Source organism: Apodemus sylvaticus, chromosome 5, assembly GCF_947179515.1.
Source record: "Apodemus sylvaticus chromosome 5, mApoSyl1.1, whole genome shotgun sequence".
In the NCBI taxonomy this organism is placed as follows: Eukaryota; Metazoa; Chordata; class Mammalia; order Rodentia; family Muridae; genus Apodemus; species Apodemus sylvaticus.
This window is the reverse complement of record NC_067476.1, coordinates 32565516-32580905: the sequence shown is the minus strand read 5'-3', so window position 1 is coordinate 32580905 and position 15390 is coordinate 32565516. Positions and strand designations below refer to the sequence as shown.

Below are 15390 nucleotides of genomic sequence, written 5' to 3'. Positions count from 1 at the left end.
CACTAAGATCTGCCAATGAAATATACAGAAAGCTTCAAAGAAAAATATAATTTTTCATGACAATAATCTTTAATATTCTGAATATCCATAGCTTTTTAAACCGAATCTCAGTATGTGGATCAAAGCATTGGATCGAGAATAATCTTAGAGAAATTCTTGAGGAAGAAAGAATGGGGGAAATTCTGGGTATGGTGTTTCACACCTTATAATCCCAGAATTTGGAGGCTGAGGCAGGAGGATTGCACTGCATTTGAGGTCAGCTTGGGCTATGTGGTGTCAGACCCTATTCTGTGCCTGACTAAAAGAAAGAACGGCAAAGGTTCAGAACATTTACACAGGATTTGGTGGTAAATGTAAAAGGCTAATCCAGGAGAGCACAGTATGCTGCACTGTTACCTGCTGAGCCGGCTCAGCAGCCCTGTCCACACTCAGCTGCTTCCTTCTCACTCACAGAATGACCCACTGAGTCACTCTAAATTCTTCCTTATTCTTCCTGCAGATCACATGGTCAAGGCTATTGCAGCCACAAACCCACTTTTCTGCCTGGGCATTTTCTCTCTAATCTTACTGGGCAGGACGGTTTACAGGAGAAAGAATTCTGTTTGGCCTCAGGGTTTAAGGTATTTTCATCAAGCTGGACTCCATGTGTGGTGGAGGGAGCTTGCAGCACAGCTGGGTATAGCTGATGAATCAGGAAACAGAGACAGACCTAAATTGGGGAGTAGCCTATAACCCTCAAGGGTCCACCCCTACTGACTTGTGCCCACCCTTAGGTGGGCCCTAGATACTTAGGTTCTAGATCCAAAAAAGTTCTACTGATCCCCAAGCAGGACTGATAGCTGGAACCCAAGTGTTTAACATGGGTTACCATGTTAAGCATGAGCCTGTCTGGGACATTTCAGATCCAGATCATAGCAAAACAATGTTCTAAGTGCATGCCCCCTGGACAAAATAAAAAACCCACAATTTCTTATTCTGGGCTTTGTCCTATAAACCACTTTGTTATTTGTTTTATTTTAAATAATTTATGTTTTAATTTTATGTGCATTGGTGTTTTGCCTGCATGCATGCCTGTGTGAGGATGTTGGATCCTCTGAAACTGGAATTACAAACAGTTGTGATCTGACATGTAGGAGCTGGAAATTAAACCTAGGTCCTCTGGAAGAGCAGCCAGTTCTCTTAACTGCAGAGCCATCTCTAGCCCCTTATGATTTTTTTTTTAAAGTACCTTGAATATACTTTGGCTCCAGGAAGCACTTTGGAAAATACATCAATGAAGAGACACGGGAAGTTTATGAAGAAAGTGTTTATAGCAGACAGTGTGCTCCCACAGAATTCGGTGTCCTGATAAAGAAAGCAGATGGTATAGCCTGCCCTCGCTCAGAGTAATTCATTTTCTTTATCTCAGGCTCCTAATTTGCTAACCGTGGATTTCGTTCTAAATGAGTTGCTAAATTCTTTTGCAACTCTAAGATTTTAGTTTTAAAAATAAGAGTCAAAGAAATATTGTGAAGGTAGTTTGGAAGATTGCATTGCCTAGTCCCTACACTAGCTTCATACCTTAGCCAGTGTGACAGCATGCACAAGACCCATGCTAGATCAAGCTAATCAGAATCCCAGCCTAGAGTGGGGGAATGAGCATGCAACCCCAGCCCTGGCGGCAGGGCTGTGGGCGACTGACACCTGACTGGACAGAAAGCGAGTTTCGTTTAAGGGTGTTGCTCCTTGTTGTAGGTCAATAAGTTTCAAACCCCATTCCTATGAGCATGAATTGAACTCTTAGGCTTTAAAAGAAAAAGAAAGAGGAAGCGTGGGGTGAGTCAGGAAAGGGAAGCCATTGATCTGGAAGGAGCTGAGGAGCTCTGAACACGATCAAAACACGGTGTGTGGAATTCTCAAAGGCTTGATAAAATGCTTTCAGGATATTAATTGAATTTTAAACAAAACCTACAGTCCATCACCGAGCAGAAGGTTTTAATTCAAATTTAGCCCCCAAATTAGTTTTCCTTAACGTCCTTGGATCAGTCATGCTTTTGACTAGTGTATCTAAAAACCACGTCAAACCCAGAGCAGGTATATTTTGTGCTAGATGGTCTCCACCATCTATTGTTTTTGTCTTCTATTTGCTCTTAGCTCTGTCATAAATTTTGAGTTATTTTTTTAAGATCCAAAAATATTAAGAATAACAACTTAACTGTCACAGAATCCACATACTTTGCAACTTAGCCACTTAAAGAATGCAATTCAGGGCTTTGTGTTTTGCTTTGTTCAAGACCAAGCCTGTGGTGCCCAGGCTGCTCTCAAAGCCATATGCTCAAGTAATTGTCTTGCTTTCCCTTCCCGAACATGCCACGGTGCCCAGATAATTCAGTGGTTTTCAGTGTGTGTACATGTCTACAGTAATTACTACACTCATCTTTATCACTCTCAGTCCATCTGAACACCAAAGCCCTTGGACGCCAGGCTTAGTGAAGAAAGAACTTCCTGGACAAGCATGAGACAAGCATCAGTTCCCTAGCACCCATCTAAAAGCAGTGCTCAGGAGTCAGAGGCAGGATTTCTGGGTCAGGATTTCTAACTAACTAGCTGACTCAGTCGGTGATCTTTAGGTGCAGCAAGAGATTGCCTCAGTAGATGGTAGAGAATGTCTGAGGAAGACATCCCAAGCAGGCTTCCACGTGCACCTACCTACCTGTACACACACCACATATACTATACATACACAAACAACAACAACAAAAAAGGCACCCGATAACCTTGTGGTTATTATTTCTTGAGCCTCTCCCATCCCAAGCGATCTCTAATCTATTTCCTGTGTCTAAAGATTTGTTTATTCTGGACATTTCAGAGAAAGGGAGTCTTACTAATCCATGACCTTTTATGAATAGTTTCTTTCACTCTGCATAATATTTTTAAAGGATTTCAAATTTTATAGGTATAGGTGTTTTGCCAGCATGTGTGTCTCTTGTTCACCGTATGCATGCAGTATGGTGGAGGCCAGACATAGCATTGGATCTCCTGGGACTAGAGTTCCAGGTGGGTATTAGCCACCATGTGGGTGCTGGGAACTGAACTTAAGACCTCTGTAAGAGCAATGAGTGCTCTTAACCACTGAGCCATCTCTCCAGCTCCTTGCCTAATATGATGGTAGGTATTCTCGTCGGTGTGAGGTAGTAGCTGTCTCACATTGTGTCTCATTACAGAATGTATGAGACTAGATGATGCATAATGGGAGATAATTGATTTTTGCATAGTTCTAGAGATGGAATGTCGAAGGGGAATGTGCTACCACCTAGTGAAGGCCTTCTGTGTCACCACATAGCTGAAGGCAGGAAGGACAAGATACAGCAAATAGGAGCAAAAGTAACTTTTTTTTTTTTTAATTCTTTAATCTTTTTTTTACAGTCCAGTCTTTATCTCCCTCCCAGTCCTTCCTGGAGCCCCAGGTCTTTATAGGGTTAGGTGCACTTCTCTGACTGCATCAAGACCCAGCAGTCTTCTGCTGTATATGTGTTGGGGGCCTCATATCAGCTGGTGAATGCTGCCTGGTTGGTGGCTTGGTGTCTGAGCTATCTCAGGGAGTCCAGGTTAGTTGAGACTGCTGGTTTCTACCAGCTTTTCCCTAATTCAACCGCAGGGGTCACCTGCTTCTGTTCATTGGTTGGGTGTAAACATCTGCATTTGACCCTTTCAGCTGCTTGTTGGGCCTTTTGGAGGGAAGTCATGGTAGGCTCCTATTTAATAAGTACACCATAGCATCAGTAATAGTGTCAGGCCTTAGGACCTCCCCTTGAGCTGGCTCCCAATTTGGGCCTGTCACTGGACCTCCTTTCCCTCAGGCTCTTCGCCATTTTTGTCCCTGCAGTGTTTTCAGACAGGAACTTGTAGAGTCTACTTTCAGTAGAACGACATCAAGTAGACGGATGGGGTTGCCATCCCACAGTCAAAAGTAACTGTTATAATGGCACCAATCCCACTCTAAGGGTGGAGCCCTTGTGGCAAGATTATCTCTTAAAGGTCCAATCTGTTAATCCTGTTCAGGTGTAATTAAATTTCAGCACTCATTTTAAAAACATTGTTTGAAGCTCATCATAGTTTTGAGTTGCACTTTCATGGTGGTTGTTAGTAGACACTTTTTACATGGTTTTTGACCACTGGTAGATAATTTATTTTTATTTTACGTGCACTGGTATTTTGCCTGCATGAATCTCGGTGTGGGAGTGTTGGATCCCCAGTAACTAGAGTTGCAGACAGCTGTAAGCTGGGAACTGAACCAGGGTCCTCTGGAAGAGCATCCAGTGCTCTTAACCACTGAACCATCTTTAATTTAGATGAAGTCCAGAGTGTTTGTTTTTCTTTTGTCATGTGCTTTGATGTCCTGTTTAAGAATCCATCCCTAGATCCAAGATCGTGGAGATTTACTGTTCAGTCTTTTTAAAAAATATTTATTTATTTATTATATGTGAGTACACTGTAGCTGTCTTCAGACACTGCAGAAGAGGGCATCAGATGATTGTGAGCCACCATGTGGTTGCTGGTATTTGAACTCAGGACCTTCGGAAGAGCAGTCAGTGCTTTTAATCTTTCAGCCATCTCTCCAGCTCTCGACTGTTCAGTTTTATTGTTTTTACATTTTTAGCTCTTTCATTTAGATTTCTGATCCATCTTGGGTCCCCCCCCCCTTTTCCCCATACTGTGAGCAATAAGACTCCACCTTTATTCTTTCCTGGTGCTAGGGAACAATGATATATTCTCTCTGACTGTCTTAGTTAATATTCTATTGCTGTGAGGATATTGCTGTGAGGATACTTATTAAAACTTATAAAATAGTTAACTTAAAAAAAGGGCAACTTATAAAATACAGCACTTAAGGCCTGCTTACATTTTCAGAGGGTTAGCCCATGACCGTCATGGTGAGGTTCATGGTGGCACCCATGGGTGCTAAAGCAGTAGCCAAGCACTCACATCTGATGGAAAAGTTTCAGACAGAAAGAGAACCAACAACAGTTGACCTTTTGTGGGCTTCTGAAATTTGAAAGCCCACCCTCAGTGACACGCCTCCTCCAACAAAGCCACGCCTCCTAATCCTTTCCAAACGGTTCCACTAAGTAGGAACCAAAATTCAAGTATGTGAGCCTGTTGGGTTGGTCTTACCTAAACCACCACGGTGGCATTATTTTAGAAGAGGATAGCTTGCCTCTTCATGAGTCAAAACCAAGTTGCATCAGGACCCCTGCACTCTCAACGGGGCTGTGTGCAACATGAAGCCTCTATCACATGAACGGGGCTATCTGAAGTCAGCCTGGACTACCCTCCCATGCTCACTCAGAACTTAGTTTTAACAGCAGATAGCTGGGGGAGAACTGCAGTATCTTTCCCAGGGAAGTACCCCCCCCAAAAAAAAAGACATAAAAAAGTCGGGCGTGGTGGTGGACGCCTGTAATCCCAGCACTTGGGAGGCAGAGGCAGGCGGATTTCTGAGTTCAAGGCCAGCCTGGTCTACAGAGTGAGTTCCAGGACAGCCAGGGCTACACAGAGAAACCCTGTCTCGAAAAAAACAAACAACAACAACAATAACAACAACAACAACAAAAGAAAGTACACACACACACACACACACACATACAACTGGGAGCTTAAGAGGAGGGGGAGTCCTGTGTTTCTGACTTTACCTGTGTAGGGTGGAGTTCTCCTCAGTGATCGGAAAGGGAGGATTCAGGGAGCTTGGCTGGAACACCACAGACTCTCAGACTTTTCTTTCTGGGGTTCTGTAGATTTTCTCAGACATCTTTTGCCTCTTGGTGAGCCTGTTAGGCCCATCGCTAGAGGTGTATTCGTAATTCCCACTGCTCTGGTTGAGAGGCAGATGCATAGAACAATTCGTGCAGTCTTCCTGGTGTGGATTCTGCTTTCATTACTCAGTCAGCGAAACTGGACAACGAGAAGCCAGAGCCGACACAACCATTTAGTCTGTGTGTATTGATGAAGCGTCAACAAAGAAAAGGGTTCCAAGCTAAGACCAGATTGAGATGACAGCAACTTATGGGGGTGCTGGTGGTGAGGGGTGTCTACATTGGCAGATGGATGGATCCTTACCCGTAAACTTCATAGGGGCTTCTACTACACATAAATTACACAGATACAGAGCTATTTTGGAAATTGGATTTTCACAAAAGCAAGACTTAATATACTAAGATAGCCTGTGCCAAATATCTAGAGAATAAGCGCTCCAGTTTTTCAGGCACAGGACAACCCAGGGCCACAAGGGTCAGGGAGGATCTCTGTGGAGGAAGAGTGAGGCGAGTAGGGTTGCAGGATGCTAGGTGGTGTCTGGACGGTGTGGAGGGCAGATGCCAAGGTCGTACTCCAGAGCTATGAGGCTGAAGTGCCAGTCAGGGAAGGGCAGTAAACGTGCCTGCCTGCCCGCTGGGGTTGCAAAGAGAATCAATTTGGAGGGAGGAGTTTGGGGTGTGGGCGTGTCCAAGGCAAGCCAGAAGCCTTGTTTTCAGATCACCGAATTTGGACTTTCCCTCAGAAAACAGTTAAGTTGAGGAAAGTGGGTTTGGAGAAATTGCTTTGCCTGTGTGTAGATGGACTGTTCTTGTGGTGTTTACGTGTGTTTGTGTGTGTGTGTGTGTGTGTGTGTGTGTAGTGTGTGTATGCGCACATGCGACACAGAGAGCGAGCCTGGAGGAAAGACATTTTAGAACCCAAAGTTTAGATGAAGAGAAGGGACGGGTCTATAAAGAAAGTGTGTAATGGGAAAATAAACATGGCACTTGTTTGAATAAATAAAATACTAGACCGTAGGGTGCTGATTTAGTGATTTTTATGTCTATTTTAACTATGCATCTCTGCCGCTGTAACTATAGTTAGAACTTATTTTCTTGAATTCACATATTTCCCCCCTCTTTTTATTACTTCAGACTTCTTCCTTCTAGGATCCTCTTGCTTTGAATTTGATCTCACACCACAACATGTGTCTGCAGCGGGAAAGCTAGGCTGTGTACTGCTTCAGGATGCGTTTCTTCTCCTGGAAACAGCTATACAAATGGGAGGCACGTGGCCAACTCCTGCTTTTTAGCAGGTTTGACGTGACCTTCAAAACTCCTTAGGACACACTGGTCTCCGGTGGGGCTGCATCTCCAGTCAGACTCTGGCTGGCAGGCTCTCCCACGCCTGCCTAGGTGTGTGTAACTTGCATCTCCGAGGGTAGATGCCCAAACAACAACAACAACAACAACCAAAAACAAAAAAAACCCACTAATAAAAAGCACACACACACAAGCCCTGCAACTTACCACCGTGGGATGTGGGATGATGTGGAAAGTCGAGGAAGGAGTCCTGTCCTTTTCAAATTTGATTGCTGTGACGGACACACACACACACACACACACACACACACACACACACACGTTCCGCTCTGCCCACTCCCTGCAACACTGCACCAGCTTCCCTCCCCAAGTCCTGATTCATGAACCGTGCCACCTTTGTCTCATTTTAAACTGTGCAGACTATTTTAATCCTCCCACCCCCATCTCCGATTCTCCCCTCCCTCCATCCTCTGGAAAGCTGTGCTGAGGAGCGCTCGCCGGGTGGGAGAGCACTTCTCCCCGAGGCTCGGGGAGGCGACAAGCGAGAAGCCCCCCTCGCCTGTACCTTGCGGAGGGCGCTGAGGGGAGGGAAGCGCTTCGGCCCCTTTAAGGTGCGGCGCTCGGCGAAGTGCGGGCAGGCGGCCGGCGAGCCGGCGCGGGGCCAGGAGCCCGGTAGGGAAGTCCTGCCTCCCCCTCCGCCCGCACCGGCCCGCGCCCTCCGCCCACCGCTCCGCGAGGGCCATGCGGCGCCTCTGAACCATGTCGTCCTCCTACGCCAAGAACGGGGCGGCGGACGGGCCGCACTCCCCCAGCTCGCAGGTACCGCCCCCTCCTCCACCCGCGCCGCCCCGCGCCCCGCCTTGGTACCGCGAGTGCGGGGCGCTGGTCCCGAGCTGCCGCTCCCTCCTCCGCGCCTCCCGCCCGCTCCTCCCCCTCCTCCTCCTCCTCCCCTCCTCCTAGCCCTGCTCCCTTGCTCAGCGCTTGGGCTTCCAGTGTCCGCAGCCTCCTGTCGCCGATGCCGGGGACTCAGACCCCGCACCCGCGACGCTTTGTTAATGGATGTGGTGGGTGCTCGGGACCACCCAGCTCGGGGTAGGGGTTGGGGGTGGGCACTGGGAGGCGCGGGAGAGACTAGGGCGAGGGGTTGGGGGGAGGTCCCCGGGGCGCGGTTCCCAAGGAGGACTCCAGCCCCGGATGACCGCTCGCTCGGCTCAGCGCTTCGGTCCTCACTGGCTTCTTTGTGGCCCCGGTATGTCGAGTTCAGGTGGCCCGAGGCACCACGACCCGGAGGAGCAGGTTGAAAAGATCCGATGGCAGCACCACTTCCACCAGCTTCATCCTCAGACAGGTAGGAGGTCCGGGAGCCCGCACCCAGCGCGGTCCCCTGCCTTGGAGCGCGAGTCTGGTCCGCGCCGCTGCCGCTCGGGGCTCGGTCCTTGTCCCTCTGCTCCCTGCTGCCCTGTCCTGGGGTCTAGCCGCCCCTACCTCTGCTTCCAACTCCGTCCCTCTCCTGGTTCCCTGGCTACCTAGTGTTGGCATCCCTACATCTCTCTGTCGCTCCGGGAAGTTAGTTTGTTTTTGTGTACTTGCGTTGGAGAGGAAAGGGGGACATTGGTCTGGGACACTTAATTTAAGAGCTAAGAAGTGTTCCTGGCCCACCTTCGTGGCACGGAGGGACGTGAGCGACCTGATTTGAAGCGCTGCGAGAGTTAGAGGATTTCTCCGATCTTTGTCCTATTTTGAATACTTACACATTTTTGAGAGAGTTCTCTTGAGTTCTGGCCAAAAGAAAGACACTTAGAACAGAAAAGTTTAGTCTCATTTTGGCACCGCTTCTTCGATTTCGCGTAATCACGGACTGATGGGGACAGCGGTCTAGTGAGACCTAAATAAGACAGCTCGGGCGCTGTTCCCAGGGTCTGGCTGAACCTCGCGCTGCCTTTCCCGTGGTTTTCCTCGTGGCCAGAGACAAGTAGTTCGAACCGCAGGTCGCTAGCAATGCTCAGTCCTCTGGTGCCTGTCACCTTGAGGAAGGAGATCGACCCTCTGGTTTTGGACTACCCAGTGCTGCCAATAAATCCTCCGGAGCCTCTGCATGCTGGAGAAAGAATGCAGAAGTGCCCCACCTTGATCTTTTTCTCGAGTGTGCTTTTTCCAGGTGACTTAGGGAGACTTTGGTCATTGCCCTAAAGAAGCTTTTATCCCAGGTTCTGCCCTGGACTGCTGGAGCGACCTTGAGAAATACTATTCTCTCTAGGTCACCCAGAACGTGGTGTCCTGTGATTCTAACTTGCTATGGCAGCCGCGGTGTTGGTTTTTTTTTTTTTTTTCTAATTAGTTTAAACATTATTTTCAAAGTAGAACACGATTTAGACCCAAAATTGGACTCTGACAGTGCTTAAAAGGTCTATAAAGCATATTTGGGTAATATTTCCACGAACATTTGTACTTTCTGCAGAAATAGAAATTATGGCTATTATACTGTAACTCGGTGTGGTGTGCTCTAAGCATGTGCAGTATTTAAGCACATTGGATTCTGCATTCATTTTGAAAGAACACTGTACAGTCTTTGCAGAGCTGGGGTTATTTGTGTATTTGATTAGGGGAAGCCATTGCTCAGCTTAAAATATTTTTCGAGTTATGCAACTCTGAGTTCTTTATGTTTATTTTGTAGATGCTTATTTTTGGTAGTGCTTTCTTATTGCAGATTCTTGGAACTACTAATTATACAGTAGTGCATTCTGTGAGTTGTTTGACTAATACTTTTGAGTTTACACTATTACTGAACTACTTTACACTCTGAGCCCAAACAAAACAATATCTTTTCTAATATTTCTCCTAATTTCCTAATCTGTATATGATTGAAACTACACACACACACACACACACACACACACACACACACACACACACACACAATGTAGTAGAGTGGGCTGCTGTGTGTAGGCTTAATGGAAAAAATATTACAAAGGTAATTTTGGGAGTTATTTGGACCAGTGGTGGGTTTGAGAATAAATATAGTCCACAAATATTTTTGAAAGTGGACATACTGATTTCATAAAATGGTCCAAATTCAGGAACTAATTGTAACAATGTTCTTAATTTTGGTATAGAAACAATATCTGTTTTGAGGGAGAAAATGGGTATTGCCTCTTCTTCCCAAGTGCTGGGATTAAAATTATCTTAATTGATTGACTGTGGGTGTGTGTGTGTGTCAGGACTGTGTGTTTGTGGAGGTCAGAGGACAACTTACAGAGTCACTTCCCTCCTTCTACCTTGTGAGCTGAGGGAACTGAGCTCAAGTTGTCAGTTAGCTGGTGGCCAAGCACATTTGCCATATTTCCGGCTTTTAAAATCTCGATACTAGAAGTGATGGAATTTCCTGGTGTTGTTTCATATTTATTTTGCTTTACTACAGGAGAAAGTGAAGAGACCAATTGGATTAGTCAGTTTTCCATTGTTGAGATAAAACACTGAGAAAATCAACCTAAAGGAGAAAAGACTTATTTTTACTTCCTGACTTCCAAGATTTCAGCCTGTGGTCACTTGACTGCACCTGTAATGAGGCAGAATCGTGGCGGAGTGGGGGTGGGGGGCTGTGACTGCAGGGCAGCCGGGGCAGAAAGGCTTGGAGATAAAATAAACCCTTCAAGGGCATGACCCCAAACATCTACGTCTTCCAGCTAGGCCACACCTCCTACAGTTTCCACCACCTTCAAAAGCCCAATCGGCTATGAGCTCATCAATGGATTAATCCACTAACTAGATTAGAGCCCTCGAACGTGCTGCACTGGGAACCAAGCCTTCAACCTAGGACTCTTTGAGGGATCCTTTATGTTCAAACAATTACATCCATAAAAATAAAGTTGCTCTCGCCCCTGTAATCCCAGCTCTCTCGGAGGCAGAGGCAGGCTGATTTCTGAGTTTGAGGCCAGCCTGGTCTACAGAGTGAGTTCCAGGACAGCCAGGGCTACACAAAGAAACCCTGTCTTGAAAAAAAACCAAATCCAAAAAAAAAAAAAAAAATTGCTCATTTCTCAGCCCTATCACTTAATGGAGGAAAATCTTTCATGAAAAATATTCCATATGTTGCATTAGCTGTGGGAGACTGCTCAAAGGTCAGAGGGCCAGTTACAAGTTTAATAATGAGAACAGTTTTAGTTCTTGGACCTGGCATTATGTTTTGCTGCCTTTGTGTGTCTATGTACACAAGGAAAGTGGTCTCAAAACAAGGCTGTTGAGAAAGAGAGGTTGCTCGGTCCTACACGGCTTGGTTCTGGAAACCTGACTGGGAATGAAGGAATGACAGACATCGAGGAAATGACAGGGACACATGTAGATGGGGTGAACTCTGCTCACCTGATAGAGGGCACCTGTCAGACTACTCATTGTTTGGCACAAGGAGGAGGTCTTCAGAGGTTTCTGTAGGGAGGCAGTCGCAGGCTGTAAACACCAGTCAGAGCAAGCTGTGACTAATAGTTCCTACATACACGGGTCAATTGCTACTCAACACTCTGCCTTGGACTGAGGGGAGGCTTTACCATTCCTCCAAGTTCCACCCAGGCAAGGCTTTGCTACTTCCTCTGTCTGCTAGATTGCTGGCTCCTACAGTTTGGGAGAGAGGAGGGTTTGGAATGAATCCAGAGAGCCACTACATGACATCTTTGGGGAAAGTTAAGAAGACGAAATGATTTGCTATTGAAAGGAGAGAAAGGTAGAGGTGATTCAAAATGGCTTAACCACGATCCTCCAAAGTGTATACAGTCTGATGGCATCTTCTCGCCACACACAAGATGAACTTCCAGTGAATGCTACTGTCATGGGGATGGCTTTCTCAGTGTGGCCATGTTTTTCCTCAGGAGGTCTCTGATAGGCTGTTTGTGGATAGAACATGTATTTGTGCTCACATCTTGGCGTTTGCCTTGCATCCAGCTCCATGTTAGACACTGTAAGAGAAGAGTGAAGAGGTTTAGATCTTGGACTCAAAGATTTTATCATTGAGTCATGGAGACTGATGGGTTACAAACAGTCCAGGGACAGTTACAGCAGGCACACACAGCAATCAGGGACTGTGTGCACTGAGGATCCCAGCGCCAGGGTCTCGAAGCATTTTTGTCATGAATGGCGGAGTATTACGTTAGTCCTCTTCCTACTTGGGTTTGAAAAGAAAATCTGATGGAGAGTTGGTGAGCTTTCTTCTTATTGAGCGACTTTTATGAATCCCTTTCTAGGGTGTGGCCTCTACCCTGGAACAGCATCATCCCCAGCTCTAATCTTTTATGTCTGGATTCAGAGCTTAAGTGCACCATCCTCCTGCCACAGACCCTTTACACATGCCGAGCACTTAGATGGGGTGCATTATTTTTTCTCTTTGCCTGTTAACTCTTAATATCCCTCAACATCCAAGAGTTAAGATTTTGTGGAGTTTTTTTATTTTTTTTGATTCTTTTTGTTTTTAATGATGTCTCTGGGCTGTAGCACAGGCTAGCCTCCAAGTTATAATTCTCTCACCTTGGCTTAAGAATTTAGTCTTATTTCTTTTCTTAAACTCCTGATTAGGTCATTTTTCTAAGTAGGTACTTCTAGAGCAAAGTACTTGTGCTCATTTTTTAGTAGTGCCTCTCCATTGCAGTTCAGGATGGACGTCCAAACCCACATATCTTTTACTGTTTACCCACTGAGCGACTTGAGTATCGGGAGAGCGAGGGAAGGTCTGCACTTTGCTTTTACCTTTACCTCTTGGCATCGAGCCTCATCCATTTGCCGTTCTGGCCCTTCTGAACGAAGGAAGAGATGGGTTTGGGGATGAATTTTTGTTGCACAAAAGAAATGGCTCCCTAACAAACCTACCTCCAAATTATCTTAGCTTAAAACAATTTCTTTCTGAGCACTGACCAGACAGCTTCTGCTTATGTGATGTTATGTGGGCACAGGGATGGTGGGGAGGTCCAAAATAGCCTCGCACATGTGGTTGGCAGTTGGTGCAGGCTACCGGCTGAGAGCTCTGCTGGGGCTTTTGGCAGGACTCTTGGTTTTCCTCCATCTGTGGTGTTCACGACTGTTTGGACCTTTTGGTGATATGGTAGCTGTAGTCTAAGCTGGACCACCCCAAAGAGCAAAGAGGGCATCTGCAGCTGCCCTAGACTTCAGTCTCAAACGAAATATATCACTTCTTTTGTATTGCATAAGATAAACTAGGCTTAAGAACCAATCCCATTTCAAGGAGAGAAAAGGGAAAGTATTTCTGTGTGTGTGTGTGTGTGTGTGTGTGTGTGTGTGTGTGAGTTTGAGTGTGTGCATGTGTGCATGTGTGCGTGTGTGTGTGTGTGTGTGTGTGTGTGTGTGTGTGTGTGTGTAGCCAGCAGTGACCTTTAAGCACTGTTTTCCAGGAGCCGTCTAACTTGCATTTTGCAACAGGGTCCCTCAATGGACCTGGGAATTAACTTGCCATTAGCTAGGAAGGTTCACCATCCATCCAGTTCTGCATCCCCAAGAGGGTATCTAAACAAAAACAAACAAACCAACAAAGCCCTTCAAACTTAAAAAATATATATATTTAGTATGGCGTGCTCTTAGGTGCACATGTCTCAGCACACATGCGGAGTTCAGAGAGCAATTTGAAGGAATCAGTCCTTTCCTCTACCATGTGGGGCCCCGGGGCTTGAACTCAGGTCATGAGGCTTGGCAGCAAATGCATTTTTCACTGAGCCATCTTGCTGGCTGAGAGTCTTTGCTCATGTTCTAAAATGTATATGAATGTTAGTGTGCCTACTTGCCTGTGTGTACACCATGTGCATGCAAGGTCCTTCAGAGGCTAGACGGCATCAGATCCCCGAGGCTGGAACTACAGGCAATTGGGAGTCTCCTGATTTGGATGTTGGGAACCCAACCCTGACCCTCTGAAGCAGGAGGAAGCGGCCTTAATGGCCGAGCTATCTCTCCAGCCCCTGAGAGTATTTTTGATGTAGTGTAAAGGTCGACTTCCAGGGGTGTAAAAAAAAAATGGGAAAAACCAAACTACACTCAGCATTAATATTATATTACAAATTAAAATTATTTGATTTACTTGACAAAATAAAGGATAAATGTCCCATGCGTATAAAAAGGTATTTGATCAATTTTACTTAAAAATTATCATTTGCACGTATGTCCACACGTGTGTGAATGTGCACGTGTGCCTTGGTGGATTTGTGGAGGTCAAGGGACAGCCTAGTGGAGCTCTTCTTCTTCTTTTTTGATGGGGTTTCTGGGGTTTGAACTCTGGCCGTTGGACTCTCGTGGCAAGCCCTTTCTTATCTGCTGAGCCACCTCAGTGGTCCTGTTTGATGAATTTTAAGCATGCTGTCATTTAAGGATAGAGGGAGCTTGGTGTGGAGGTGATGTGTACCTGAAACCCAAGCTACTGAAGAGACTGAAGCAGGGAAACCTCTTGAGCTTCAGAGTTTGGAGCCAGGTTGAATAATGAAGTGAGAATTAGATCTAAAACAAAACAACAAAAAACCAAAAATCAGAACAAACAAACAAAACAGAAAAAGGCTCCATAGACATAATGAAAAGTATCCACTAAATCCTCACAACAAGCATTATTTTGCACCGAGACTCTGAAAGCGATATGTATATATTTACTGAAAAAAATATTTTTTCAGTAAATAGTAAGTGATTAAATAATGACATATTTCTAGAAGACTATTTAGCCATTAAGAAGCAGGGATGGCATGAAAGTACATTTAAACATATATTCAAAGTACACTGAAGTGAAAAGGTAAGTCACAGAATAAGATAATGACATCACATTTAGGAATAAGAGCTTGTGGGACAGAACACAGGAGCTGCAGCTGTCTGTGGAAACCTTGTGGTTTTTTTAAGGTATGCGAATCAGATGATCCTTACAATGATTCAATGAACCCACATTGTATTTAGAGATGGAAAACACATGCAGATTCTGAGTTGATACTATAATAAAACAAGTTGGCAGAGAAATTCTTTGGGTTATAATTTGGGTACTGGTTACAGACACATTTCTCTGATGAAATGTGAATTCATCAACAGAAGGTATCTGGTTTGTGCACAGCTCTAAGAATAATCATATGCCTAGAGGCATGTAGATATGCCAAATTTATCCATACACTCGGAATCACACAGTTTTAGAACAGGAAGAGATTGCAGAGGTAAAACCTTCCACTTTCTTCCAGATAACTAGAACATAGGACCGGCGTAGGACGGAAAGGTCACCCTGCTAGAGGTGGAGCTGAGAGGTGGAGCCTTGGTTCTCTTATTTTCTCCACAGCACACTCTA

The 15390-nt window shown here is 45.6% G+C and overlaps 1 protein-coding gene across 2 annotated transcripts in view; it reads left to right on the top strand.

Annotated features, from left to right (window-relative positions):
* The first annotated feature begins 7853 nt into the window (after positions 1 to 7853).
* The window catches only part of Cacnb4 (calcium voltage-gated channel auxiliary subunit beta 4), a 251703-nt gene continuing 244166 nt past the window's right edge, over positions 7854 to 15390 (top strand). The window contains exons 1-2 of one of the 2 annotated variants that reach the window (XM_052182477.1): positions 7854 to 7913; positions 8359 to 8442. In XM_052182477.1, coding sequence (XP_052038437.1) covers positions 7854 to 7913; positions 8359 to 8442 — 144 coding nt within the window. Of the gene's footprint in view, positions 7914 to 8149; positions 8159 to 8358; positions 8443 to 15390 lie in introns of those variants that run through there. The other variant, XM_052182479.1, reaches the window with a different exon arrangement.